General features: G+C 46.6%; 6 protein-coding genes across 6 annotated transcripts; 4 read left to right on the plus strand and 2 right to left on the minus strand.

The window, feature by feature from the left end:
- The first annotated feature begins 18 nt into the window (after nt 1-18).
- E1B28_007231 (uncharacterized protein) lies at nt 19-1858 on the plus strand. Its single transcript, XM_043151949.1, has 3 exons — nt 19-472; nt 538-757; nt 816-1858. The coding sequence occupies exons 1-3, from the start codon at nt 147-149 to the stop codon at nt 1554-1556; spliced, it is 1287 nt and encodes a 428-aa protein (XP_043010031.1). The 5' UTR covers nt 19-146; the 3' UTR covers nt 1557-1858.
- Nucleotides 1859-9166: 7308 nt separating this feature from the next.
- E1B28_007232 (uncharacterized protein) lies at nt 9167-12330 on the plus strand (the record flags this gene model as incomplete). Its single annotated transcript, XM_043151950.1, has 17 exons — nt 9167-9304; nt 9368-9533; nt 9587-9825; nt 9880-9965; nt 10019-10179; nt 10236-10491; nt 10546-10744; nt 10812-11047; nt 11120-11134; nt 11197-11260; nt 11325-11494; nt 11563-11655; nt 11734-11830; nt 11885-11952; nt 12023-12082; nt 12137-12195; nt 12252-12330. The coding sequence occupies exons 6-17, from the start codon at nt 10237-10239 to the stop codon at nt 12328-12330; spliced, it is 1395 nt and encodes a 464-aa protein (XP_043010032.1). The 5' UTR covers nt 9167-9304; nt 9368-9533; nt 9587-9825; nt 9880-9965; nt 10019-10179; nt 10236.
- A 1993-nt stretch (nt 12331-14323) lies between these two features.
- Nucleotides 14324-16609, plus strand: E1B28_007233 (uncharacterized protein). The gene is made up of 4 exons (XM_043151951.1): nt 14324-14930; nt 14984-15390; nt 15438-15724; nt 15785-16609. Exons 1-4 carry the CDS (start codon nt 14436-14438, stop codon nt 16480-16482), a joined length of 1887 nt encoding a protein of 628 aa, XP_043010033.1. The 5' UTR covers nt 14324-14435; the 3' UTR covers nt 16483-16609.
- A 242-nt stretch (nt 16610-16851) lies between these two features.
- Nucleotides 16852-17880, minus strand: E1B28_007234 (uncharacterized protein; the record flags this gene model as incomplete). The annotated part of the gene is made up of 5 exons (XM_043151952.1): nt 16852-17033; nt 17091-17291; nt 17344-17394; nt 17444-17526; nt 17582-17880. 5 exons carry the CDS (start codon nt 17878-17880, stop codon nt 16852-16854), a joined length of 816 nt encoding a protein of 271 aa, XP_043010034.1.
- A 101-nt stretch (nt 17881-17981) lies between these two features.
- E1B28_007235 (uncharacterized protein) lies at nt 17982-19010 on the minus strand (the record flags this gene model as incomplete). The annotated part of the gene is made up of 1 exon (XM_043151953.1): nt 17982-19010. One exon carries the CDS (start codon nt 19008-19010, stop codon nt 17982-17984), a length of 1029 nt encoding a protein of 342 aa, XP_043010035.1.
- A 79-nt stretch (nt 19011-19089) lies between these two features.
- Nucleotides 19090-21950, plus strand: E1B28_007236 (uncharacterized protein). Its single transcript, XM_043151954.1, has 11 exons — nt 19090-19546; nt 19607-19767; nt 19826-20168; nt 20223-20670; nt 20733-20844; nt 20894-20924; nt 20987-21128; nt 21184-21383; nt 21482-21536; nt 21626-21652; nt 21724-21950. The coding sequence occupies exons 1-11, from the start codon at nt 19189-19191 to the stop codon at nt 21857-21859; spliced, it is 2013 nt and encodes a 670-aa protein (XP_043010036.1). The 5' UTR covers nt 19090-19188; the 3' UTR covers nt 21860-21950.
- Nucleotides 21951-22026: the final 76 nt, after the last annotated feature.

Raw genomic sequence — 22026 nt, forward strand, 5'->3', positions numbered from 1 at the left:
GGTCACGACAAGACGTGACGCGTGAATCTACACCCCGCCTTGACCCCGCCTCGATTGAGGCCCGACGATGAAATTCGAATTGTTCACCTAACTTCCTCTTCTAGACCTACACGTGCACTTCATTCACTCATTCATATCTTTTGAACATGCACAGTAATCATTTTCAACATCCTGCTATATTCGATGCACAGACTCGGGTTCAGCTTCAGCGACATCCCGACTTATGGTTCGACGACGGAAGCGTCGTTTGTCGTGCTCAAAACACACTTTTCCGTGTCCATGTGTCCCAGCTTTCTCGACACTCAGTTTGCTTCCGAGACGTCTTCGTGGTAGGAACGTCAACGGATCCCGCCACCTCGGCGTCAATCGTCCACGAGGATGGGTCGAACGCCTTCGAGGATTGCCCCGTCGTCATCCTGCATGACTCAGCCGAAGACGTTGGTAACCTTTTCACAGCACTCTACGATGGCCCGTACGTTGGTTTGTGGCCGATTTATGACAGCCGCTCACTAAATGATAATATGTGTTGCTCAACAGAAAGTTCGGGAACAATGATCGGGAGGATTTTCGAATGGTATCTGGCATCCTTCGCCTTGCTACGAAATATATAATCGAAAAATTACGCGAGAAAGCACTTGCTCATTTGAGTATAGCGTGGCCGTCGACATTGAAGGGCTGGGACGCCAGGGAGGACGTGGCACGAACTTTCGAAATGGAGACTGGGAACCCTGGAAGGCACTTCTATCCGTCACCTATCGTGAGTAGCACTGTCCCTCGTCACCGTCTTTCTATCTTGTTGATAATCGACCGTCTAGTCCGTGATCAATCTTGCCCGTCAGATAGATGCACTATCCCTCCTCCCTGCCGCGTTTTATGATCTATCACGGTACCCATTCAGCCAGATCTTCGAACAAGACGAAGACAACGGTCTCTATGTTAATCAACTATCTGATACAGAACCGTGTTCTTCATCTTCCGCGTCCCAGTCCTCCCTCTCACTTCTAGATACCCAACGTCTTTGCTTGGGCAAAGAGTCCGTACAACATACGATCACATCCCTCATACAGGCCATGAGACTTAGTCAAACTATACGTAATACCACACAGTATCAGACTGTTTTTTCACTCTCCCACCCTCTTGCCGTACCGAACACCGCCAACCCTTTCGCCATATCCCCCCACCCCCATCGTTACCGCCGTTCCCCATCTAGCTTCGTCTGCATCTCTGCCGCGGCATGCCGCAAAGATTTCAACGAGCTCGTTGACCTTGCAACACAGCACTATATCTTTGATCGAGAGCGTGGATGCTGCGATCCCCTGTATGTCGCCGAAGAACTTGGCCAACTCAAAAGCTCTGAATTCAGCAATTTCGAATCTCCCGAGTGCAAAGCTTGCGCAAGGAGTTTAGAAATGTGGGCTGCAAAGGAGAGGGAGAGGATGTGGAAGGGCATGCCTTCCTGGTTCGGACTCTCACACAATGTTGGCTCTACGTCCAGTGGCAGCGAGGAGACGAGGACTCCTCCCACGATTGATATCATCATACACGGCCACCCATGAAACAATTTTTATAGATTGTGTACCTCAAGCTCTTTCACGTTTCATGATATGCTGTTCATTGCTTTTATTCCCATCCTATATTCTATCTTGCCACGACCATCAATGTACCTCTGACGACCTCTGCTACATTCCTCTCCCTCATATGCAAATGTTGACTAGACATCAGTTTGACCATATTTATTTTAAATGTGTAAAGTAAAGGACTTTGACGAACCTGCTTCTCGACCTAACCCTCAGACACTCACCCTTAATTGTACGCCAGCTTCGCTCAAGGGAAAAGTCGAGTGGTATATCCTGACCGCCAACAATCCCCACGGAAGCTACGTCACTGAGTCTTCTGGCCTGACCAGGTTCGGGTATTCACCTCCATAACAACGCGTTCACCAGTGGTACCATGATGAGATTAAAACCACCAGCTTGGAGTGTCGTAGTCGCGGTGGGATCATCATAGATGGCTGAGAAAATCTGAGTCTGATGGTGCCGATGGAATCATGGACTCGCCTACAGGGAGGAAGTCAACTTCTATAGTACAAGCTTATGGACCCGGCCCTTTGTGCCGATTTTTTTGCAGATGCTTACATGCAATAAGTTAATAATACCATTCAAGTCATTTATATAAAACAAATATATATATATATACATATATTCCTATGTTTACAATGGTTCAAAACTGTTAAAAGAAAAAAAGAAAAAAATCTGTTAAACCAATCAGATATTAGACTATAAGTTTTATAAATCAAAATAGGCTCACTTGAAAAAAAACAGCAGGTTGAATTAAATTTATATCAGGTTATGCAGAACCTCTGGATAGACAATATTGATTGTCTTTGTACCATGTTCTGTGTTGGGAAATAACACCTTGATATTGGAGGCTGAAGTACATCTTGAGAGTGCAACATAAAGCTGGCCATGTGAAAACACTGGAGTCCGAAGATCAAGTCCTACAAAGCGAAGGGATTGTCCCTGAGACTTGTTGATTGTCATTGAAAATGCCAATCGCACAGGAAACTGTCTCCGCTGGAGCTTGATAGGAAGAGACTCATTGGAGGGCTCTAAAGTGATTCGTGGAATGAGAACTTCCTTTCCATCATGAGTGCCTCCCAGAATCTGACAGTGAAGAAGCCGGTTTGTCATTTCCAGTAACCGGAGTCGAGTTCCATTGCACAATCCATCCTTGACCTTCAAATTTCGCAGAAGCATCAATGGGCACCCTTTTTTTAGACATAAACAGGAAAGTGGAAGTCCAGAAGCCTTTAGAGAGTGGAGAAATTCAGCAGGATATGGTTGTTGATATGGGGCATCAGCTCCTTCTTCCACTGCAACACTATCAGCGGACTGATAGATCCGTGTGTTACCTGGAAAAGACTGGAGGATACTTGCGTTGATATCATCTACATCATCATTACGGCAGGAAAGGATTGAGCGCTCCAAAAAGTACTCATTAGGCTGAAAATGCTCAATAGATGGGTAGATTTCCTGTATAAGATCTTCAACATTGTCTCCACAACGGAATGACTGTGGCAGATTTATTGCATTGTCTGCTGGGAGGTCTTTCCCACAACCAACATCCAGAAGCCAAGTCAAAAAGTCTGCTGCACCAGGCTCATTTTGTAGCCGTAGATTTTGGGTGAGATGAAATACATGCACATGTTCCCACAGTGCTGACCTCAGGAAGCTGGCTCCAACAATCTGCTCCCGAGTACCTTTTGGAATAACTGGCAAGGTCTGCCGGAAGTCTCCACTAAAAAGAACAGTGATTCCACCAAATGGCTGATCAGTGTTCATAAGATCTCGTAGTGTCTGTTCCAATGCTTCAATGGTAAACCGATGCTGCATTGGAAGCTCATCCCATATAATGAGTTGTGTATGTTGGATAACTTTGTGAAGTCTACTGCCTTTACTAATGGGACACATGGAATCTTCCAAAATGGGAATGGGAATTTTAAACTGTGCATGAGCAGTAAGACCCCCTTGAAGGAGGAGGGCTGCAATTCCAGAAGACGCTACAGTGAGAACAACCTTTCCCTCTGCACGGACTGCACTTGCAATAGTGTTTGACACCCAAGTCTTTCCACAGCCTCCTGCACTCTGCAGGTAGAAGATTTTTCCCTCGTGGTGAGTGCATGATGCTAAAACTGCATTAAAGATAGCATACTGCTCCTCATTCATCAGCTGCTTGTTTGTCTCTACTACAGTGTGTAAAGCATGATGGTCATAGTCAAGCTGCTCAGCAAGGAGATAGTTGTCGTTGAAGATGGCATTCCACAGATTAGGATTTGCAACTTCAGGAAGGCTATAATCTGATAAATCTTTTCCATTATCCCGTAGGCTCTGTGAAATAAGATAGAGGCCATAGTCATATATGTGGTCGGCAGTTATCTGAGGGAGATTGAAGTTGGGCCGTATTTCAAGGGCATGGCGTAGATCATCACAGAGGCTATCTTTAAATTGCTCCCATAATATTAAGGGCTGAGCAGGGTGGCAATGAAGTAGCAGTGTAACAAAAAGGTCCCTCATCTGTCGCCCAAGATGCATAACTGAGGCCTCCTGAAGACATTCCCTCCACTCTTGGTCATCTTCAAGTAAACCTAATGCAAGACATGCCTCCTTATATGTGTCACACACCCGTGCTGTTGGTGTTCCCCTCCCAATGGTGCGAAGATTTTGGAAGCTGGTAGCTCCTTTAACAACAGTCAGCAACAGACGGAGATAGAAGCGCTCCCCTGCTGATGGTGCAGCAAAGTACATTCGCCCAATAGCAAAACCCCTCTCACGTGACTTCCATTTCTTTGACCTGGCATCCCATACATAGTGCTGTGGAATCTCCTGATAGGTGTAGTTCCGGGCTCCCTCATCTCTTGCATTAAGTTGAAAGTATCCAGTCAGACGATCATCCTTTTCACCCCGGGAAAGAACTTGGTCAGGATCGTCCTCAGGATGGTAATAGACCACCTGCTGATTCTCGAGATGTACAGGTAGTCTGTATACTGTAGGCTCCTCTGCATGCATATGAAACTCGAAGAGGCGCCAGGATGCCTCAATAGCAGAAACATAGCGGGCATCCAAATAGGTTTTCACCTCATCCTGTGAATCAAACTCCAGAGTTGTTCGATCATGGCCTTTATAGATGTACTTGTGGATGTACTTGATTGCCTGAACTGAGTTGCAAATCTCGACATTGATATGGCAGTTGTATTTTGCAGTGAGATAAGGATTGTATGGGACAACGTCACGATTTGTAAATATTCTGTCCTCTCCCCGAATTCTTTTTGTGACAGTCCGACCATTGTTAGGGCATGCCAAATCAGGATAGCCATTATCAGAAAAGACAGTCTGCTCAGAAAATGCTTTGGGATAGTGTTTTGTGCAATGTCCTTGATCATCCTGGCACCTTTCATCACAGGGACCATGCAGCATCAATTTGGTGACAGTTTCATATAGGATAGGTTGAGTGATAGGGTCAGGAATTTGAGCACATGAAATATGGTCAACTTCAGCTGGAGTGCGAATACGATCCTCTGGGTCCAGGAAAATCAAAAGATGCATGTGAGGCAGACCTCGCTTTTGAAACTCAATGGTGTGGACATTTGCAACACATTTGCCAAATATGCCCAACTTGATCTCCTTCAAAAGCCCATTCTTCTTCATTTCAAATATCCGTGCAATGATATCAGGATAGTCTGAAGGTATACCGATTGTAGTCTCCTCATCGTCCTTAGGCATAGCTGCCCTGATCTCTGGCCATTGTGGATTAGCTGTCATTGTAAGAAAGATGTCAGGTTTCTGGTAGTAGCGGCAAATAGCCATGGAGTCCTGAAAGAGCTGATACATATGGCGTGGACTGCCGGTATGTGTGGAAGGGAGGATAACACGACGTCCAGTATCATTAAGATCTCCAGAATGATCATCATGGTTGATAGTATCTCTAAGACCCTGATAAAGCTCTGCACGTATCTCCCTCTGATTATTATAGATCCATGACAGCTTTGACTGCTCCGTTGAAGCCCAAGCATCAACAATGTACTGATGAAAGAGTTTTCCAGCCAAAAATACAGAGGAAAGAGCCTCATTAGCTCGGCGATGTAGACGATATGCATAATAGAGGGTTTGAGAAAGAAAGCCAGATCTGGTACGTCTACGTCCTTGGGCATTAACCAATGGTGTATCCCTATCCCAGCCTTTGTCACCTTTTGGAAACATTAGAACATAGTGAAGTGGTGTGTAATTGGGATGAAGATGGCTCATATGACGGATTCCACCCTCACGGTAGCGAAGAAGAATATCCCGATGAGGTAGAATCTGTCTATCTGTTCCATCACCAGGTATAACAGCAGCAACTTCATCAACAGTGGGTAGGTTGTATCGACGATGATCTGCATCATCTGACATGTGTAGTTGGACTTCAACATCTGTAGACTCTGTGTCTGCCTTTTCGCATAACACTTCTGCAGCTTGCTTAAAAGTCTGGATGAATGGATTCTCCCGATAAAGCATGTCTTGGACTTCCTGCATAACAGATTGCTTCAAGTCAGAGTTTCGTTGCTGACGAACACGTAAAGCTTCCTGGGCATCATAGATATACAGCTGAGCATACTTGTGTGAGTCCTGTGCACCATTGGGATGAATGGGACCTATTGGACCAAGCCGATGGTGAAGTGAACCGAATATGCGAAATGCAAAAGGGCCTGAAGCACGTGTGACACTTTCATCAACCTTTGCTTGCAATGACGTGAATGCAAAAGCAGAGTTATACTGTCGGATATTATCACGAAAATGCTTTGAGGTCTGAGATGCAACATTAGGAGGGTCAGTTGCAAGTCCTTTGCCAATGAGCAGACGTCGCAGGGGTTCAGGGGGAGGGGAGAAGGGAGGGAGAGATATTTGGCCCTGGAGGCAACAACTGCCAAATAATGAAACAGCTCTTGTTGAGGTTGATAGTTTTTCAGCATCCCAATGAAGTGCCTGACACTTTTGACAAACTACATCCATAAGCCCAAGGTTATGTCGACTCTCAGGCTCTTGATATGGTCTATGGCCTAAGTGATGCTGTCTCTCCAACTCATGCTGAGCACGACGACGACGCTGTTCTACGCGTCGCTGCTGTTGTTCTTCCTGCCGTTGCCTTTCCTGGACTTGGAGTTCATGCTGACGATGCTCCTCCTCCATCTGCCGTTGCCTTTCCTGGGCCTGGAGTTCATGGTGACGACGCTCCTCCTCCATCTGCCGTTGCCTTTCCTGGGCTTGGAGTTCATAATAACGATGTTCCTCTTCCTCCTGCTGTAAATGTAAATCTCTTTGTTGTCGTTGCTCTCGCAGCTCCTGAGCCCGACGTTGATTGTGTTGACGTACTGCCTGCTCAGCATAGCGTCGTGCTTGAGTAGCACGGAACTCTTCAGCACGTGCTGTCATTCGCTCTGATCGCTCCCGTTCCCGTCTTTCTGCAGCGCGTGCAGCTTGTGCAAGCAAAGTATTATTCTGCTGCAAAGGTGAGAGACGTCGAAAATGCTCATCACGTTGATGTGTATAGTTTCGGTTTTGGATTTGTGCAGCAGTCATAAATGGTGGATGAGATACAGGAGAACCATATATATGAGTGGCACGTTGATATGGAGTGAGGGGTAGAAGAGGAATATATGATGGGGAAGGTGTATGAGATGCATGAAGACCCATAGAATATGGAAACAAAAGTGGGGGAGTGTTGTGGACAGGAGTAGGAGAAGGTTCACGTCTCTGAGGAGGGTGACGACGATGGCGATGACTTGGAGAAGTCATCTGTAGTTCTCGCTGGCGACGAAGACGCTCACGCTCAAAGTTCCGATTACGCTCAGGAGTATGAGGAGGGCTCAAGTTTTGACGACGCTCAGGAGTATGAGGAGGACTAAAAACACCATGAGCACACAATCAATTTACTAAGGGGATCACACGAACCTGTGTGAAGCATTATGATCTTGGTTTGAAGTAGAAAAACTCTGAAGGGGATTTATAGACCTTCAATAATAATAAAAAGTTGTAATCAGAACTGGACTGGAATACAGAAAAAAAGGCTTGGCTCACATATCACATCAAGTATGTAAGGGAGAAAAGGGATATAGAGGCTGGAATAGAAAGGGATAGAGGATGGAAAGGGATAGGAGATAGGAGATGGAAAGGGATAGGGGATAGAGGATAGGGGATAGAGGATAGAGGATGGAAAGAAATGAAGAAAAGCCAGAAATTGAAAGCTTGGATTGAATCCAAAGCAGATGGCTGACAATCTGAGCTTGAAGCTACAGAAGTCACAAAATCCGAGCTTGTAGCTATGGAAGTTACAAAATAGATTTGAGAAATAACTGAGTTGGAAACCGTAGCAGTACAACACAATTCAACAGACTCCAGAAATCAGTGCAAGACAACGTGTGTTAAGAGAGCAAAAAAATTGGGGGCAACTATGCAGAGATCGTAAAATCTGCACCCTTCCGGTCCCGCCACACCAACTCTCCACAGTGTCGTATCCAAACAGAGGCCCTGGTCAACAGCCAAACAAAGGACTGGGGGTGGGCTTGCTTTGGAGGTAGCTTTGTTCTATGGAATCAAGAAGAATGTAATAGTACAGCCAGGGAAAGGAAGGGGAAGGTTCACAGGAACAGAACTGTATAATGGAAACAGCAAGAGATGAGAAATTATTATTAAAAAAAGAGTATAGAAATATAAAAATTACCCAACAGAGACACTTGCAACAACAGAGAAACCTGCAATAACAGCTGAAATAATATATGTCAGACACAGTAGAAATTAACAGAAATATAAAAAGTACTTGGTATCTCTGAAGAAGAAAAGTTAAGCCCCAAGCACAAAGGGGAAATCAAAATCTGCAATAACAGCTGAAATGTATGTTAGACACAGTAGAAATAAACAGAAGTATAAAAGGACAACAGTACCTCAGACACTCACAAAACAAAAAAAAGCTATAGCAGGGATACAGAGGGAAGGGAAAAGGCAAGCTGTGGGGGAAAGGGTAAAGAGAAAAGTGGTGGAAGGCGTCGTGTGCACAGGAAATTTCGATCTCCGCTTTAATTTACCCTGGTCCTGTCGCATAGATCATTTTTTGGAGATAATCGCTGATAATCGCTGATAATCAGGTCTCTTTGTCCCATTATATATAGGATGTAGCTCACTGATACGAGGGCTTTACTGGGACCACTAACGTGCATCAATCAAATAAGTTCGCTTATCCTTCTCTTCAGAGGGCATTCCCGCGATAAGTCCTTTGCTTGCGAAGGTCGGATCGGTCGCCTCCTCCCGGCCCGGTTTGATTCTACGCTTGTTCAATACCACGTTCTCTCTTAGCCTGGCTAGCCGATCTGTACTGAGCAAAGAAGATAGTCGTGCTTTGCTATCAGTGTACAGCCTGGTAGTAGGGGCGGGGGGTAGCTTCGTGATCCCCCAAATTCAAACTCCGCGCGCGCTTCACGTATTACTTGTCAAGATGTTAGAAAGACACCGTAGCCATCCTCATTTTACCAGTTTCGACAGTCTTTTTTCACAACGGAAATCCAAACTCTAACACTCCAACCAACTTCATCGTCAGCTTTCATTTTCACTGCATGAATCCTCAACGTCAACCCAATGTGCGTTTGTTGCGATATCGTCCAGACGCTCGTTACGCGCTCGTCGGACTTTGAATTTGGGGATCACGAAGCTACCCCCCGCCCCTACTCCCAGACTAGTTCTCTCTGAGATTCTCTGACCATCATCACGAGCTACCAAAGGTAAATGCGTTTCGTTCTCGTTGCTCTCCAATCTGATGGCGAGATTTTCGATTTGAATGGCAGTGTTGAGCGTTAACGTTCAAACGTTGAAGGTTGAAGCCACTGAGATGCTGATAACTTCACTCCCGAGTCCCTAGGCTACGGGCGTTATCCTCGAGATATTTCGACACCGCCCGCACGAACAATACTTTTCAACCTTCTGAAACGCCATGGACATTGGGTTTTGCAGGTCTGTTACTCTAGGATACTACCGGATCTATGTGTAACGAAAATTCTGGCAAGAAATGGCGTCAAATTTCTCAAAACTTCCCCGCTATATATCGAAGCATATCAATTGACGATGCTTCTACGAATGACTATCTTGCCTATGCTATCAAACAGCTCTCAAGACAACATTTCGTTTATTTTGGTCCGAGGAACGTATCCATGTTTTGACTGTTCCTTAGGATTCTCCTCGTCAAGAAGGAAGTATTTGTGAACAATCCCAGGATCTTTGCTCGCTCGGAACGTTGTACTACTAGGTTCGGTGAATGTGTTGATTTTCAATGATTCGAACGCGGTCCAACGTCTGAAAGCTACTCTTATCGCGTTGTCAGCCTCCCTACTCTGGGACCGATACCATGCCCGTTACTTTCGTGGGTTCGCATGTATGTAACATCCGGTAAGTTTACGCCCACATGCCTTGATTCATGAAAGTTGATCAGTTGGCCGGAGATAAATGTTTTAGACAGAGTCCTTGCCTTGGCGATGATCACACAGCTGGAGGGGTTCCTCGTATTGGCAGGATACACGCTCGCCCATCAAACGAATTGAACGATGCTGTTCGAAAGATAACGCTGGCACGTCAACATAGAGCACTTATAAACGTCCAGGGGGTCAGTACCATAGCGAAACTTATCATCACATCTCATTGAACCACCACACAAAACAGCATGCCCTTGAAGTTGAATGCGACTGCTCGGACGCAAATCGAGGCCCTCCTAAGCCTCATATCCTCATCAACCCACGCAGCCATGTCAGAGTACGAGAAGACCGGTCATGGCATTCCCATCCCCGACTCCTCAGAATCTCATCCGTTGGACAATCAAGCTGGCGCCCTGGCGTTGAGAAGGGCCATATGGACACTCAAAGGTGCCTGTGAACGGTTATGCACTACTCTCGCTCAGCCGATGCACACGTTGATCAATGTGGGACTAAAAGCGGTTGGTTGAAATTGCGACTCATTTAGGTTCTCTCCGCAGCGCGCCATGCCATACGAGGCACCCTGCCTCAAGTTTGTTGCTGAGGAAGGGATAGCCGATATCCTTGACATCACTGCTCCAGATGGCGCCAGAGGAATGCACATCAACGATATTGCTACTAGGATGAAGAATAAAGCTGACCCGGGGAAGCTCGGTCAAGTGATGCTTCTTCTGTCGACTAGAGGGTGTTTCCAGGAAGGTCATCCGATTTCTCACTCTTTGGTCTTCAGTCTTTATGACAAATTGGGGTATTCTTTTCGAAATAGTGTCAAAGGATGTCTACGCTAACAACCGCATCTCACTGCCATTGCTATCGTCCAATCCGATATCTTCAACTATCTCGCTCTATTCGGGAGAGATCCTTCAAGGCGTCACTATGCTCCCTGAGGTACTCGTGCATCCCGAATACGCGTCTAGCAGGACAGTCAACAGAAGCAGTTTCTCGTATCTGATTAGAAATGAGATGGAGAACCCTTCGTATTTTGGTTGGATCCAGGCAAATGTACGTTTCTCGATATAAATAATAATAATACGAGTAACTCCCCGACACTTTTTACTGACCTTTCGCATCTAGCCACATGCAGGAAGGGTACTGGCTAAGCTCTGGTTTTTCTCTCTCTTCGAAACACCGTCTCATGATTCTTGTAATAGCGCTTTCAGCGAGCCATGTTGGGATTAAGGTGTGCTGTTGGTTCTTCAGATGCGGTCGTACAAGGTCTCCGTCACCGTTATTGCCTCACCCTTCCTTCAGCTAATTAAATACGGATAAAACCTACCAGTGTATCCCTGGGAACAGTTACTATCTCCCGCTTCTGGGAAGAGCCTGCTGACGTTCTGCGATGTTGGTTCCGGACCCGGTGCTGTCTCACTAGCACTCTCTAAATCTTACACCAACAACTTCAGAGTCATTCTCCAAGACTTGCCTGAACCGCTCGAACACGCAAAGAGGGCGAGTTTGTCTCAATGTCTGTCTTCGTCTTTAGATTGCTCATGCCAATCACCGGTTTTACAATTCAGCTTTGGTCAACTGAACACCCGGGAGCGGATGTTCGTTTTGTTTCCATGGATTTTTTGAAGGAGTCACCGATGCATGGGCAAGATATTTATTATGTGAGTGAGTTTCCCACCCACTCCAAATTTTGGAAGTTGCAGTTATTCACCCAAGTTTGGGTCACGGCGTATGGCCAGTTGAGTCACATTCTCGTCGACTGGCCCGACTCAGACTCGATCACAATTTTGAAGAACGTTGCGAACGCAATGAACAGCTCAAGCCGACTACTCCTTCGTACGGTTATTTCTGCCTCTGAATTATACCCTAACTGTTTCGAATTCTCCGCAGACGACTATGTCCTTCAACATGCCCTCTTTGACCAGCATCCCATTGGATCCTTTGAATCAAGCGAAATGGTACTAAATTCGCGCTAGCAGCTATGAGAAAGAGACGGGAGTGCTAATGAGCTCGCTTTTTTTTTTGTAGGCACTAGAACTCCTCCTCAACTACGGTTCTGGCACTATTCGGCCCGCCTACGTTAATCTTGTACGTATATCGTTCAGATTCACGGCTACTGACATTGAATATTCATCGCACTAGATGATGCTTGCGCTGTACAACAGTTGCGTAAGAACGAGCGAAGACTTCATAGCGCTTGGGTAAGAGGACTTGGAGTTTAATTTTCCATGTAGCTTTCACTAAACGCTCTATATAGACGGCAATGTGGTCTAACGCTGGTGAAGATCTGGCCATTATCAGGAACTAGTCTGATCGAGTTCAGACTAGCAAGCTGATTGGAGCCTGGAGGTCATAACTAATGAGTAACGTCTGATAAAAAGTTACCTGCCAAACCATATCACTCTTTTCACCCAAATGGCACTTATGCTTTGTTAGCTCTTCTCTGGGATCTCTGGATATCTTCTGGACTGTAGAATCGCAATTACACTTTTTACCCTTCGTTCAATTCAGCGGCCACTCTTAACCTGAGAACCGAACCCGCCGGCTAAGTACTTCTCAAAGTCGTTGAAACAAGCGAACGGTAGCGCAGCGCACACAAGGGATCATACTGCTAGACCATCACGCGCAGAGGAACGACAGCTATAATGACTTGAACCATTCTTGTATCTTTCCATTCCTGAGTCCCAGTTCAAACCTGCAGAATGTATAAGCTTGAAGTTATACAACGATGATGTCGATTATCTGCAACTCACCAACCGTGGTGGCAGCCTCTGGAGCGTGGTTGGGCAAAGAGAGAGAGAGCGACTCGCAAGTACGTGTCTCTTGTACATTGCGCTTCACTACTCAACGGCGTTCCTATCCCGCTCAACAACATGTAATGTTTCCGTGAGAGTAGGCGACAATTCGAACGTCTCTTCTTGCACGCGGGCTATATCCTTTTTGACTCGGATCACCGGAGCACCCGCCCTCCAGCGAGCAAAAAGGTGAGAAGTAATGAGCTACTAGAAGATAACCGCGATTTGAATGACAGTGTCAACAAGCCGTCGTAACTGCAGCCATCTCGGGCGCCGATAAAGCAATAGAAAAGAAACATGGAGGTAAACGAGCGTTCTTGCATATAGAACGATGAGTCCATCGTCATCGTAGGCCATAGCGCAGATTTCCCGTGCTTTTCATCCATGTTCATTGTATCCTGGAGGCTGTTGAAAAAGGCTTCAGCACTCGAGGGAACATGAACAATCCGGGGCCCGAAAAAACAAGTTACGTACTCCCAGTGAATATGCCATGAATCCTTTTCAGAGACCCCTCTCCCAACCGTTATATAGGATCCCCCATAAATCCCTAGCGTAGGTTTCAGTTTCTGTAATTTGATTCCCTCTCGCCAGAGGGCGCAAACTGCAGCGAGCTTTAGAACGCGTGCAAGTTGCGCAGTTGGAGGTTCAAGAAATTCGTTTCGCATATGCATCGGGATTTCGGTGGGTAATCGACTCAGTATCGTGTGAGGCATGGATCCCATTCTGTCATTGATCGTATTCTTCGTACAGAATGAAAGATAATGGACGTACTTCTTGAGCGCGCAGTGGTGTCGTTGATTGGTCGTTGAGAACTTAAGCATGAGGGCAACTAAGTTACCCGAAGAAGGGATAAAGAGTGTATTGTAGCCTGTAGGTTTTGATAGCGAGTAATACTCGGTCTACGGGAGCTGGACGACTAATACCGGGAGGAGAATAGTTGCATGCCCTGCAGAAAAGAAAGACTTTTGAACATCCAAATGCCACAATCATGCACCCCTCCAAAAAGCCAGTTACCGGCTTCCAATAGAGTTCGTTTGTATCTGGTATAGTATCCACCGGGAGAACACTGCATGAAATAAAACTTGTCGTCCATTTCGGACAAGTTGACAATGTCACTCAAAACGGGCGCTGAGGGGATCAAATTTATGTAATTCAATTTCAAATTTCAAATTGCGGACAAGGGAGGATTTCGTGGCGGTGCATGGGAACGCGCTCTAGAAGCCTTTGCGGCCCGTTTTTCGCCGTTGATTTGTTTTACTATCATGATCAGCCTTCAATGGATAACCGTCCCAAGTCTGACCATGACGGTCTCTCTGCGTCGAGCAAGAACTCGGTAACGGACAAACGCGAATAATGGTCGGAAACGCTTGAACAAACAACATTCAGGGAAAATACCGCCAGGCCCCATAACTCCGTGTTGTCAAATTAAATAATACGCTCATTGGTCCAAATAATAGCGGTGCTTGGCTAAAATCAACATCGAATTTTTAGCAGGTTTATATCTGGCACCGATATGCTCGCAAGTTGGCGGTCTATTGCGCTCAATGAACTCAATCACTCAATATAACCATGTTTCAAGTTGCCGCAGCGGCCACTGGCCAGCATAAAAACTTGGATGAAAACAGCTACTCGTATCGTCCCTCGTTATGGATTCCTCATCATACACATACAACCCGTCCTTTGTTGACCGCATCCTGGTCAAGTCCTTCAAGGTTGTCAACAACTTCATTCCATGGTATAACCTTCCGGGTCTCATTGGCGCCCTCAACTTGGATGCTCTGCGTGTCGAATTGCGACAGTACAACCTCCACGACGGATATGCTTCACCCGCTGCTCAAGGGATTTCCAGTGACCCACCTCTTACGGATGAGAACTTCCTCTCTGCCCGTAACTCAGATGGCCTGTTCAATTCCCTAGAACAACCGCGTATGGGCAGCAGATGTATGCGCTTCGGACGCAACTTTCCTCGACAGTATACCCCGAAACCGACCGAAGAAGAACTCTGGACGCCAAATCCAAGAATGCTTAGCGAGCGCATCCTAGCCAGGCGACCAGGCGGCTTCAAACCCGCAACTACTCTTAATCTCCTCGCGGCGGCGTGGATTCAATTCCAGATTCATGACTGGTTCAACCACATAGATGTTCGTTTTTCTTTACTCTACATGGTACTCGCCTCCCTAACTCTCACATCTAGAGCGACGATTCCTTTGACATCCCACTTCCTCCAGGTGACAAATGGCCCCATGGCCATATGCGGTTGCCTCGAACCAAGCCGGATGAGATTTTGGACCCATCTGATATCAAATGTCCCGGATACAAGAATATGTGTACCGCTTGGTGGGATGGCTCACAGATTTACGGTTCGAGCGAGGAGGTAACAAGGAGATTGAGAACACAAGATCCCGATGGCAAGTTGAGATTGGTTCCCGGCACAAACGGTGAAGGACTTTTTCTCCCCCACGACCACTTCGGAGAGGTTGAGACCGCCCCGGGGTTTGCGAACAACTGGTGGACTGGAGTCGAAATGTTACAGACACTTTTCGCACTAGAGCATAACGCTATTTGCGACATGCTCCGTAAGTCGTACCCTCATTGGACTGGGTAAGTCGGTTGCCGTCCGTTCAGAACCTAACTAAGCAGAAATGTAGAGATCGAATCTTCGATAAGGCCCGTTTGGTCAATGCTGCCCTGATGGCCAAAATACATACTATCGAATGGACGCCCGCCATTTTAGCTCATCCCGCCCTTAAAATCGGCATGAATGCGAATTGGTGGGGACTTGCGGGAGAGACCCTGACCAAATTGGTTGGAAGGATCTCGAAAACCAGCGAGGCTATTTCTGGCATCCCTGGTTCCACAGTCGTACAATTCACCGCCCCATATTCTCTCACCGAGGAGTTCGTATCAGTGTATAGGATGCACGCCCTGGTTCCTGGTGAGTGATCACCTACTTATATCCTCCTCCCCCGTCAGTCTGATATGTATGGAATGATAGATAGCATTGCCTTCTTCGAGGCAGGAAAGGGAAAACACCATGAGAGCATTCCGACGGGAGACTTGACCTTCAAGAACGCTCGAAAGCCATTTGACGACGGTCTAACACTGGGTGATGCCTTCTATTCGTTTGGAATTAATTATCCTGGTGCTATCACCAACAAGAACTACCCCGAATTCCTGCGTAACCTCCAAACGCCTGACGGCGTCCGTCGCGATCTGGCCACTATAGACATCCTTCGCGATCGTGAACGTGGCGTTCCCCGCTACACCGAGTTCCGCCGCCTCCTTCGCATGTCAGTCCCTAAAACATTCGAAGAAATCACGGGTGGTGATAAAGAGCTCGCGAACGAACTGTCCGACATTTACGATGGCAAGATCGATCTAGTTGATGCCCTTGTCGGCTCCCAATGCGAGCCTCTCATTAAAGGTTTCGGTTTTAGCGAGACCGCGTTCCGGATTTTTATTTTGATGGCAAGTCGGAGGCTCAAGAGTGACAGGTTCATCGCGGGACAATGGGATGAGGAGACGTATAGTAAGGAAGGACTTCATTGGGTGCAGAATACCGGGATGAAGGATGTATTGGTGCGGCATTTCCCAGAGTTGGAAGGTGTGTTGAAGAAGAGCAAGAATGTCTTTGCTCCATGGGATAAGCTACCGGCGAGTGAGAAGTACACTGGAGTAGAGACGAACGCCTGAGGACCATGAAACGAATTTCCATATCATCTTTTGAATACTACTCGGACAGCCTAATGTGTAGCTTATTTCCCCGGGCCCGCTCTCATGTACATATCCGCATTCATACTCTAAACTCGGGAACGGGCGCTGTGAAAACAATTGAATATCAAATTGAAGAATAATTAATAATCTCCGAGCCTCGCTTAACTGCATTCAGAAGTACAAGTGGTGTAACACGACAGTGTATGTAGTAGGTACAAATGACGGTATAAAGGTGCTTAGATAGGTATAGACTGTAACGATACAACAAAAAAGAATTCCCAAGGCCAATCGGACTCCCATATACAATCCCAAAAATAAAGTGAAACACATAACTTTAGAGTGTGGCTCTCAGATGCATTCGACTTTGACCATCTTCACGAATACTTCTATAGGCTCGACTACCTCATCCCACATAATCGGGCCTTTGGCCCAGTGTGATGTACCCTTTGCACCACTCCCATCCCAGATTCCCAAGGACACAACAAAGTTATGGCGCGGCCACCACAAAGCACCGTCGATGTAAGAGTTTTCTAAAACCAGCCGACAAAATGAGGACGCGTATATTCGAGACGCAACAATCAACTTACCCTTGCTATGTGTCCTGACAATGATCCCATCAACAGCCCACTCGATCCTGTCTTCGGCAAGCAGTATGGAGTATTGGTGAGTTTCTGATATGGTTGATCCGTTCTGGGTACGATGCCTCTCGCCGAAAATGCCATAGTGAGGCGAAGGATCGTTTTCAGTTGGCGCGTAAAAGTTCGTTTGATAGGCTTCCTGGTCGGCAGCTGTTGTCTGGGATTAGATATGTGTATATATAAAATGTAAGGAACCATATACATATGAGCTCCCAGTCGATTTCATCCCGGCGGACTGCGTCGTTCAAGTTGTCTTGATAGATAGGTGAGAAAATGTTGAGACTAGCATGTTGTGGACTTACCGTTCGAATCAGTCCAGATAGCCGCAACAATGGATCCAGCTTGTTGGGCGGATTCCATCTCAAAAGTAGTTATGCTTCCTCGCCTACGATTATGCACGTACTATTAGTGTAGCAATATGCGAGTCACAAGAGTCGTACCCTATGATAAATGTGGAGTTGACCGTTGCACCGATCCCAAGCTTGTCATTTACAGACCCATTCCTTCTCGCTCCGCCATCAGGCGGTAGTAATCTGAGAGTTAAGCCTCTATCGGACGATGTTGCATAACTCTCTGGAGGTGAAAGTGCGATGAATGGCGACGAAAACGGATTAACATCGTTGATGTTGGATACCGTTTCAGGCGAGTCGAAATTAGTCTGAAATGGCACACAATTATACGTCTCTTGAGCGAAGAGAGGAATTGTCAAGAGGAAAGATGTATAAAGAAAAACGAGCATGGTGAGATGGAAGTCGTAAGAAGAGGGGTCGAGCGTGATCGACGCGACGCGTCAGTGGGAAAAACTAGAATTGGAGCTAAGGTATCAAAATACAGCGTCCGTTAAACTGAGGGAGGAGAAGCTGCTGTTGCGGCCGGTGGTGCTGCCCCATCCACTGGTTTCTTTTTCGCCTTCTTCGACGAGGGTAAAGCAAGTTCAATCGTCTCGCCCTTTGCCCTCTTCCTCTGCCACTCCTTCACCTGCTCGCTCACCAACTTCTCCTTTAAGATCCTCCTTTGCGCAACGGCCCGCAATATATTTCCTCGATTTTTCCCAATTTTGGGGTCACCTCTGTATTTCCATGTTTGCATGTCCGACCCAAATTGTTTTGCCTTGGCCTGCAAGTTCGCCTTCACCTCGTTCGCTCTCGTCTCTTTAACATGGAAACTCTCCTCCATAAATTCCCTTCTCTCCTGTTTCTCCTCTAAAGGCATGTCCTCCACACGATGTGGGTAATAGAATGGATCCACCAATCCAACCACTGCTCGTTTATACGCTGCCAATCTTCGGAAGGGGTGGAGGGGACTAGGCCTATTTATGGTGGAATGGTGTTTTCCGTAGCGGATGTCGGTACGAACATAGGTGGTCTTGACGCCGTAGGCAGAGAATAGGTATGACCGTACATCATTCTTGGTCACAGATAATGGAATACGGAAGGTGGCTTCGTATGGGTTGTAGTCTTGACCCTCTAGCGTATGATTGCGAACGAGACGAAATATCATGTTGGGAAGATAGATTGGTTGACCTACAACTTCTACAACCTCTTTATCATCCCGCTTCACAGTCCTAATTCCTCGAATACGAGAACGTTTGGCGCTTAATCGTTCCAAGTACTGTGTCTGCGTAAGGGGTTTCCCGTCTATCTTGGGTAGTGTTCCCATTGCGAGATATCGGTTATACCGTGCAACTTCGGAGGGTGTTAGGCCACCATAGGCTGCATCTGTTTCACCAGCTTTGACGGGCCCTAAATCTCGTTCCCGTCGGAGACGAACGGCGAGAGGTGTCGACTCCGTCCTGGCTACCTGAGCACCCTTTGGCAGATGAGGAGAAGCTTTTGTCCGATAGGACCGTCGAAAACACGTTCCCAGCATTCTGAAGGATGGGAAGGTTGAAGGACTGAGAGAAAACTTTATGACACGTGATGGTGGTCCGTGCACTGAGGTCGTGTTTCACTGTTTCGCTATCGTATAGCTGTGACTTAGCTCCTCTCGATTCTCCCGTACAACGACTTGACAACCAGTTTGGCTCCCTTCTTGGAAACAGACCGTGATGGTCAACTATACCTGTAACAGGCTTTTGCGCACTTTCAGGTCCACTTGTGCACCATTAACAGTCATTATCTGTTTCTCCTGCCTCCTCACATTCATTTTTATACTATCTCAACCTTCACCGGGCCCAGGACTCATACAAAGACTAGGCTGGCAATCTTGGGAACTTGTATCTACTCCAGATGACTCAAAAGCGTCATCGACTGCTAACCACACCGATACGACGACCGACAAAGGGCATGGTTCAAACGTACCAGAGGGAGTTGACTGGTGGGATACGTCCACAGAGAGCGAAACGATAGATTACACAAGCTTACCACTGGACAAATGGGCGCCACTGCTACCTCATGATACTGGTCGTGAGTACAAAAACTAACTATTGCAGAGATTCTTGTAACTTGACTGACGTGTCGAGGTAGTTTCTGAAATCGCCGTTACGCATTGCGTTTTCGACCCTGATAGAGTACCCGAGGAACTTTGTTCCCCACCGACGACGAAAGAGTTGGATGGGATCCATGGGAAGTGGGTTCGTGTTGACAGAAACGTGAATTTGGAGACAGGGTATTTTTCAGGATATCTAGTATGTGTTTGGTTTAAACTATGAACTTCGCGAACTCATTAAACCTATTCACCTGAAGAACATTTATTACCGTCGGACGCGACGACAAGATATCAATCTTATTGCAAATATAACACTATTGCCAGAAAACACGGAACCTTGGCCTGTTGAAGGATGGAAGAGGGCAAGCACATCACTGAGAACGGGTTGGCGAGCACCACCTCTCTATCTTTGGTACTATGCAGTCAAAACTGCATCACAGATGACTGCAGAAGAACGAGCGGACTTGATCACTGAGATGGATGTTTTGTATGGAGACGATGTGCCTTGGTACGGATTTGAGAAACTGGATCCACCTACGTTGGCTGCAGAACCTGGTAAAGTAGAAAGCACTCGGATCATCATTCGCCGTGGTGTTAAGAGTGAGCGTTTGAATTTCCGCATGAAACTCCGCGCTAAATACCCGTCTTCTTCAGTCCCTCCCCGTGCTCCACCACTTCACTTTTCACGCGATGGAAAATTTAAGATCCTACAAGTTGCAGATCTTCATTATTCAGTCTCCGTGGGCAAGTGCCAGAACGTCCGCTTCTCCCCCTGTTCGGCATCCGACAACCTCACCTCTACACTTCTCTCACGAATCCTTGACGCGGAAAAACCCGATCTGGTCGTCTTCACAGGTGACCAGCTCAATGGTCAAGACACCTCATGGGATCCCAAATCAGTTCTAGCGAAGTTTGCGAGGTCTGTCACGGACAGGAAAATTCCATGGGCAGCTGTCTTTGGTAACCATGATTCTGAGATCGGTGCAAATCGAGAGGAACAGATGAAGTTGATGCAGGCCTTGCCGTACAGTCTGGCGGAACGTGGTCCCAAAGATATTAGTGGAGTGGGAAATTATGTCTTGAAAGTGAAGAGTGCTGATCCGTACGTTGAGCTTTCTTCACCTCATAACGAGTGAATCTGAGTGGTTCTGTTGCTCTACTCAGGTCCAAGACCCATATACTTACTCTCTACTTCCTTGACTCCGGTTCATATTCTAAGGGTGTATTTGATTGGTTGGGCTTCTTCAGGGGAACCGAATATGATTGGATTCATCAAGTGAGTTGCTTAGCCGCATTTCTGGTTGCAATCCTGAACTCTGGCTCAGGATCAGATTGATTGGTTCTTACAAGAGTCGAGTGCGTTCTTGCGGGTTTCATGGTATTTGAAATCGTCGTTTATTTATTACTTTGATTCACAGGCAGAATCGACCCAATTGAACGCCCCTTCCATCCAGATGGTGCTAAGGACCTTGGGAACGTATGGAAGCGTCAAGACCAGATCACACCAGACACCCGACGACTTGCCAAGCCGAATGCGTTGATGTTTTTCCACATTCCTTTGTACGTCGGAAGTGCCTTTTTTATTCGACGCTAAACCTTACTCGGCCGCTTACAGGCCAGAAGCCTATAGCCGTGCAGACCGCGACCCTCGAACGAATAGCCCTTTGGACATCGGCATCCACGGTAATGAGCAGCAGGGAAGTGCCAAAGGCAACGACGGATTCTTCGAGAAGGGCTTGTTGAAAGCTATGGAAAGTGATCATGTCACGAGTTCTACGCTCGAAGTGAAGGCTGTCGCGAACGGCCATTGCCATAGTATGTTCTGTTTCTTCCTTTATCCAGCCTGGTTTCTCGTAATTCTCACCGCCATGGATTCTTTTCTTCCTTCTTCTTCCTTTGTTTTTCCATTCTAGTCACCGAGAACTGCAGACGTGTGAAAGGGATTTGGATGTGTTTTGGTGGCGGTGGGTAAGTGGACAATCTTTATTTAAAATTTTTTTCTTTCTTTCGAATAACTGATACATCATTTTCCATTCATTCATTGATATGTATTACAGCTCCTACTCTGGCTACGGGAAGATTGGGTAAGTGACGTTGGTCTAGAAGTTCTGTTTCTTGTCCTGGGTGCCAATTGCCAACTTCTCCCCTCTTATAGATTCGACCGAAGATTCAGGGTGTATGACATCTCGAACTATGGTGAAACGATTACTACATACAAAAGAACGGAATCGGAATCGGATGAAGTGATCAATAAGCAGATTCTTACTGGCCTTGGTGCCGTTCCTTTGTAGAGCTTACTTGGGGGAAATTAAATTTCCGGAGAGGACATTGTACCTATTAGTACTGTATAGCGCGAGGAATATCAATGCCATGAAACACCGAACTGAACTCAATGTGGGTGCCTTTGAGATCTTGCGCTTGAGTGATGGGCGGTGGGCGTTGAGTCATGCAGTATGCA

The sequence above is a fragment of the Marasmius oreades genome, chromosome 4 (assembly GCF_018924745.1).
Source record: "Marasmius oreades isolate 03SP1 chromosome 4, whole genome shotgun sequence".
NCBI lineage: Eukaryota > Fungi > Basidiomycota > Agaricomycetes > Agaricales > Marasmiaceae > Marasmius > Marasmius oreades.

What these genes read in the sequence shown, in the direction of transcription:
- E1B28_007231 (XM_043151949.1), top strand. Translation starts at nt 147, where the DNA reads ATGCACAGTAATCATTTTCAACATCCTGCTATATTCGATGCACAGACT. An exon ending in ACAGCACTCTACGATGGCCC is followed by an intron (nt 473 to 537) that starts GTACGTTGGTTT and finishes GTTGCTCAACAG; the next exon opens with AAAGTTCGGGAACAATGATC. An exon ending in ACTTCTATCCGTCACCTATC is followed by an intron (nt 758 to 815) that starts GTGAGTAGCACT and finishes TCGACCGTCTAG; the next exon opens with TCCGTGATCAATCTTGCCCG.
- E1B28_007233 (XM_043151951.1), top strand. Translation starts at nt 14,436, where the DNA reads ATGGATTCCTCATCATACACATACAACCCGTCCTTTGTTGACCGCATC. An exon ending in ACTGGTTCAACCACATAGAT is followed by an intron (nt 14,931 to 14,983) that starts GTTCGTTTTTCT and finishes TCTCACATCTAG; the next exon opens with AGCGACGATTCCTTTGACAT. An exon ending in TCGTACCCTCATTGGACTGG is followed by an intron (nt 15,391 to 15,437) that starts GTAAGTCGGTTG and finishes GCAGAAATGTAG; the next exon opens with AGATCGAATCTTCGATAAGG.
- E1B28_007236 (XM_043151954.1), top strand. Translation starts at nt 19,189, where the DNA reads ATGGTCAACTATACCTGTAACAGGCTTTTGCGCACTTTCAGGTCCACT. An exon ending in GCTACCTCATGATACTGGTC is followed by an intron (nt 19,547 to 19,606) that starts GTGAGTACAAAA and finishes GTGTCGAGGTAG; the next exon opens with TTTCTGAAATCGCCGTTACG. An exon ending in CATTCGCCGTGGTGTTAAGA is followed by an intron (nt 20,169 to 20,222) that starts GTGAGCGTTTGA and finishes CGTCTTCTTCAG; the next exon opens with TCCCTCCCCGTGCTCCACCA.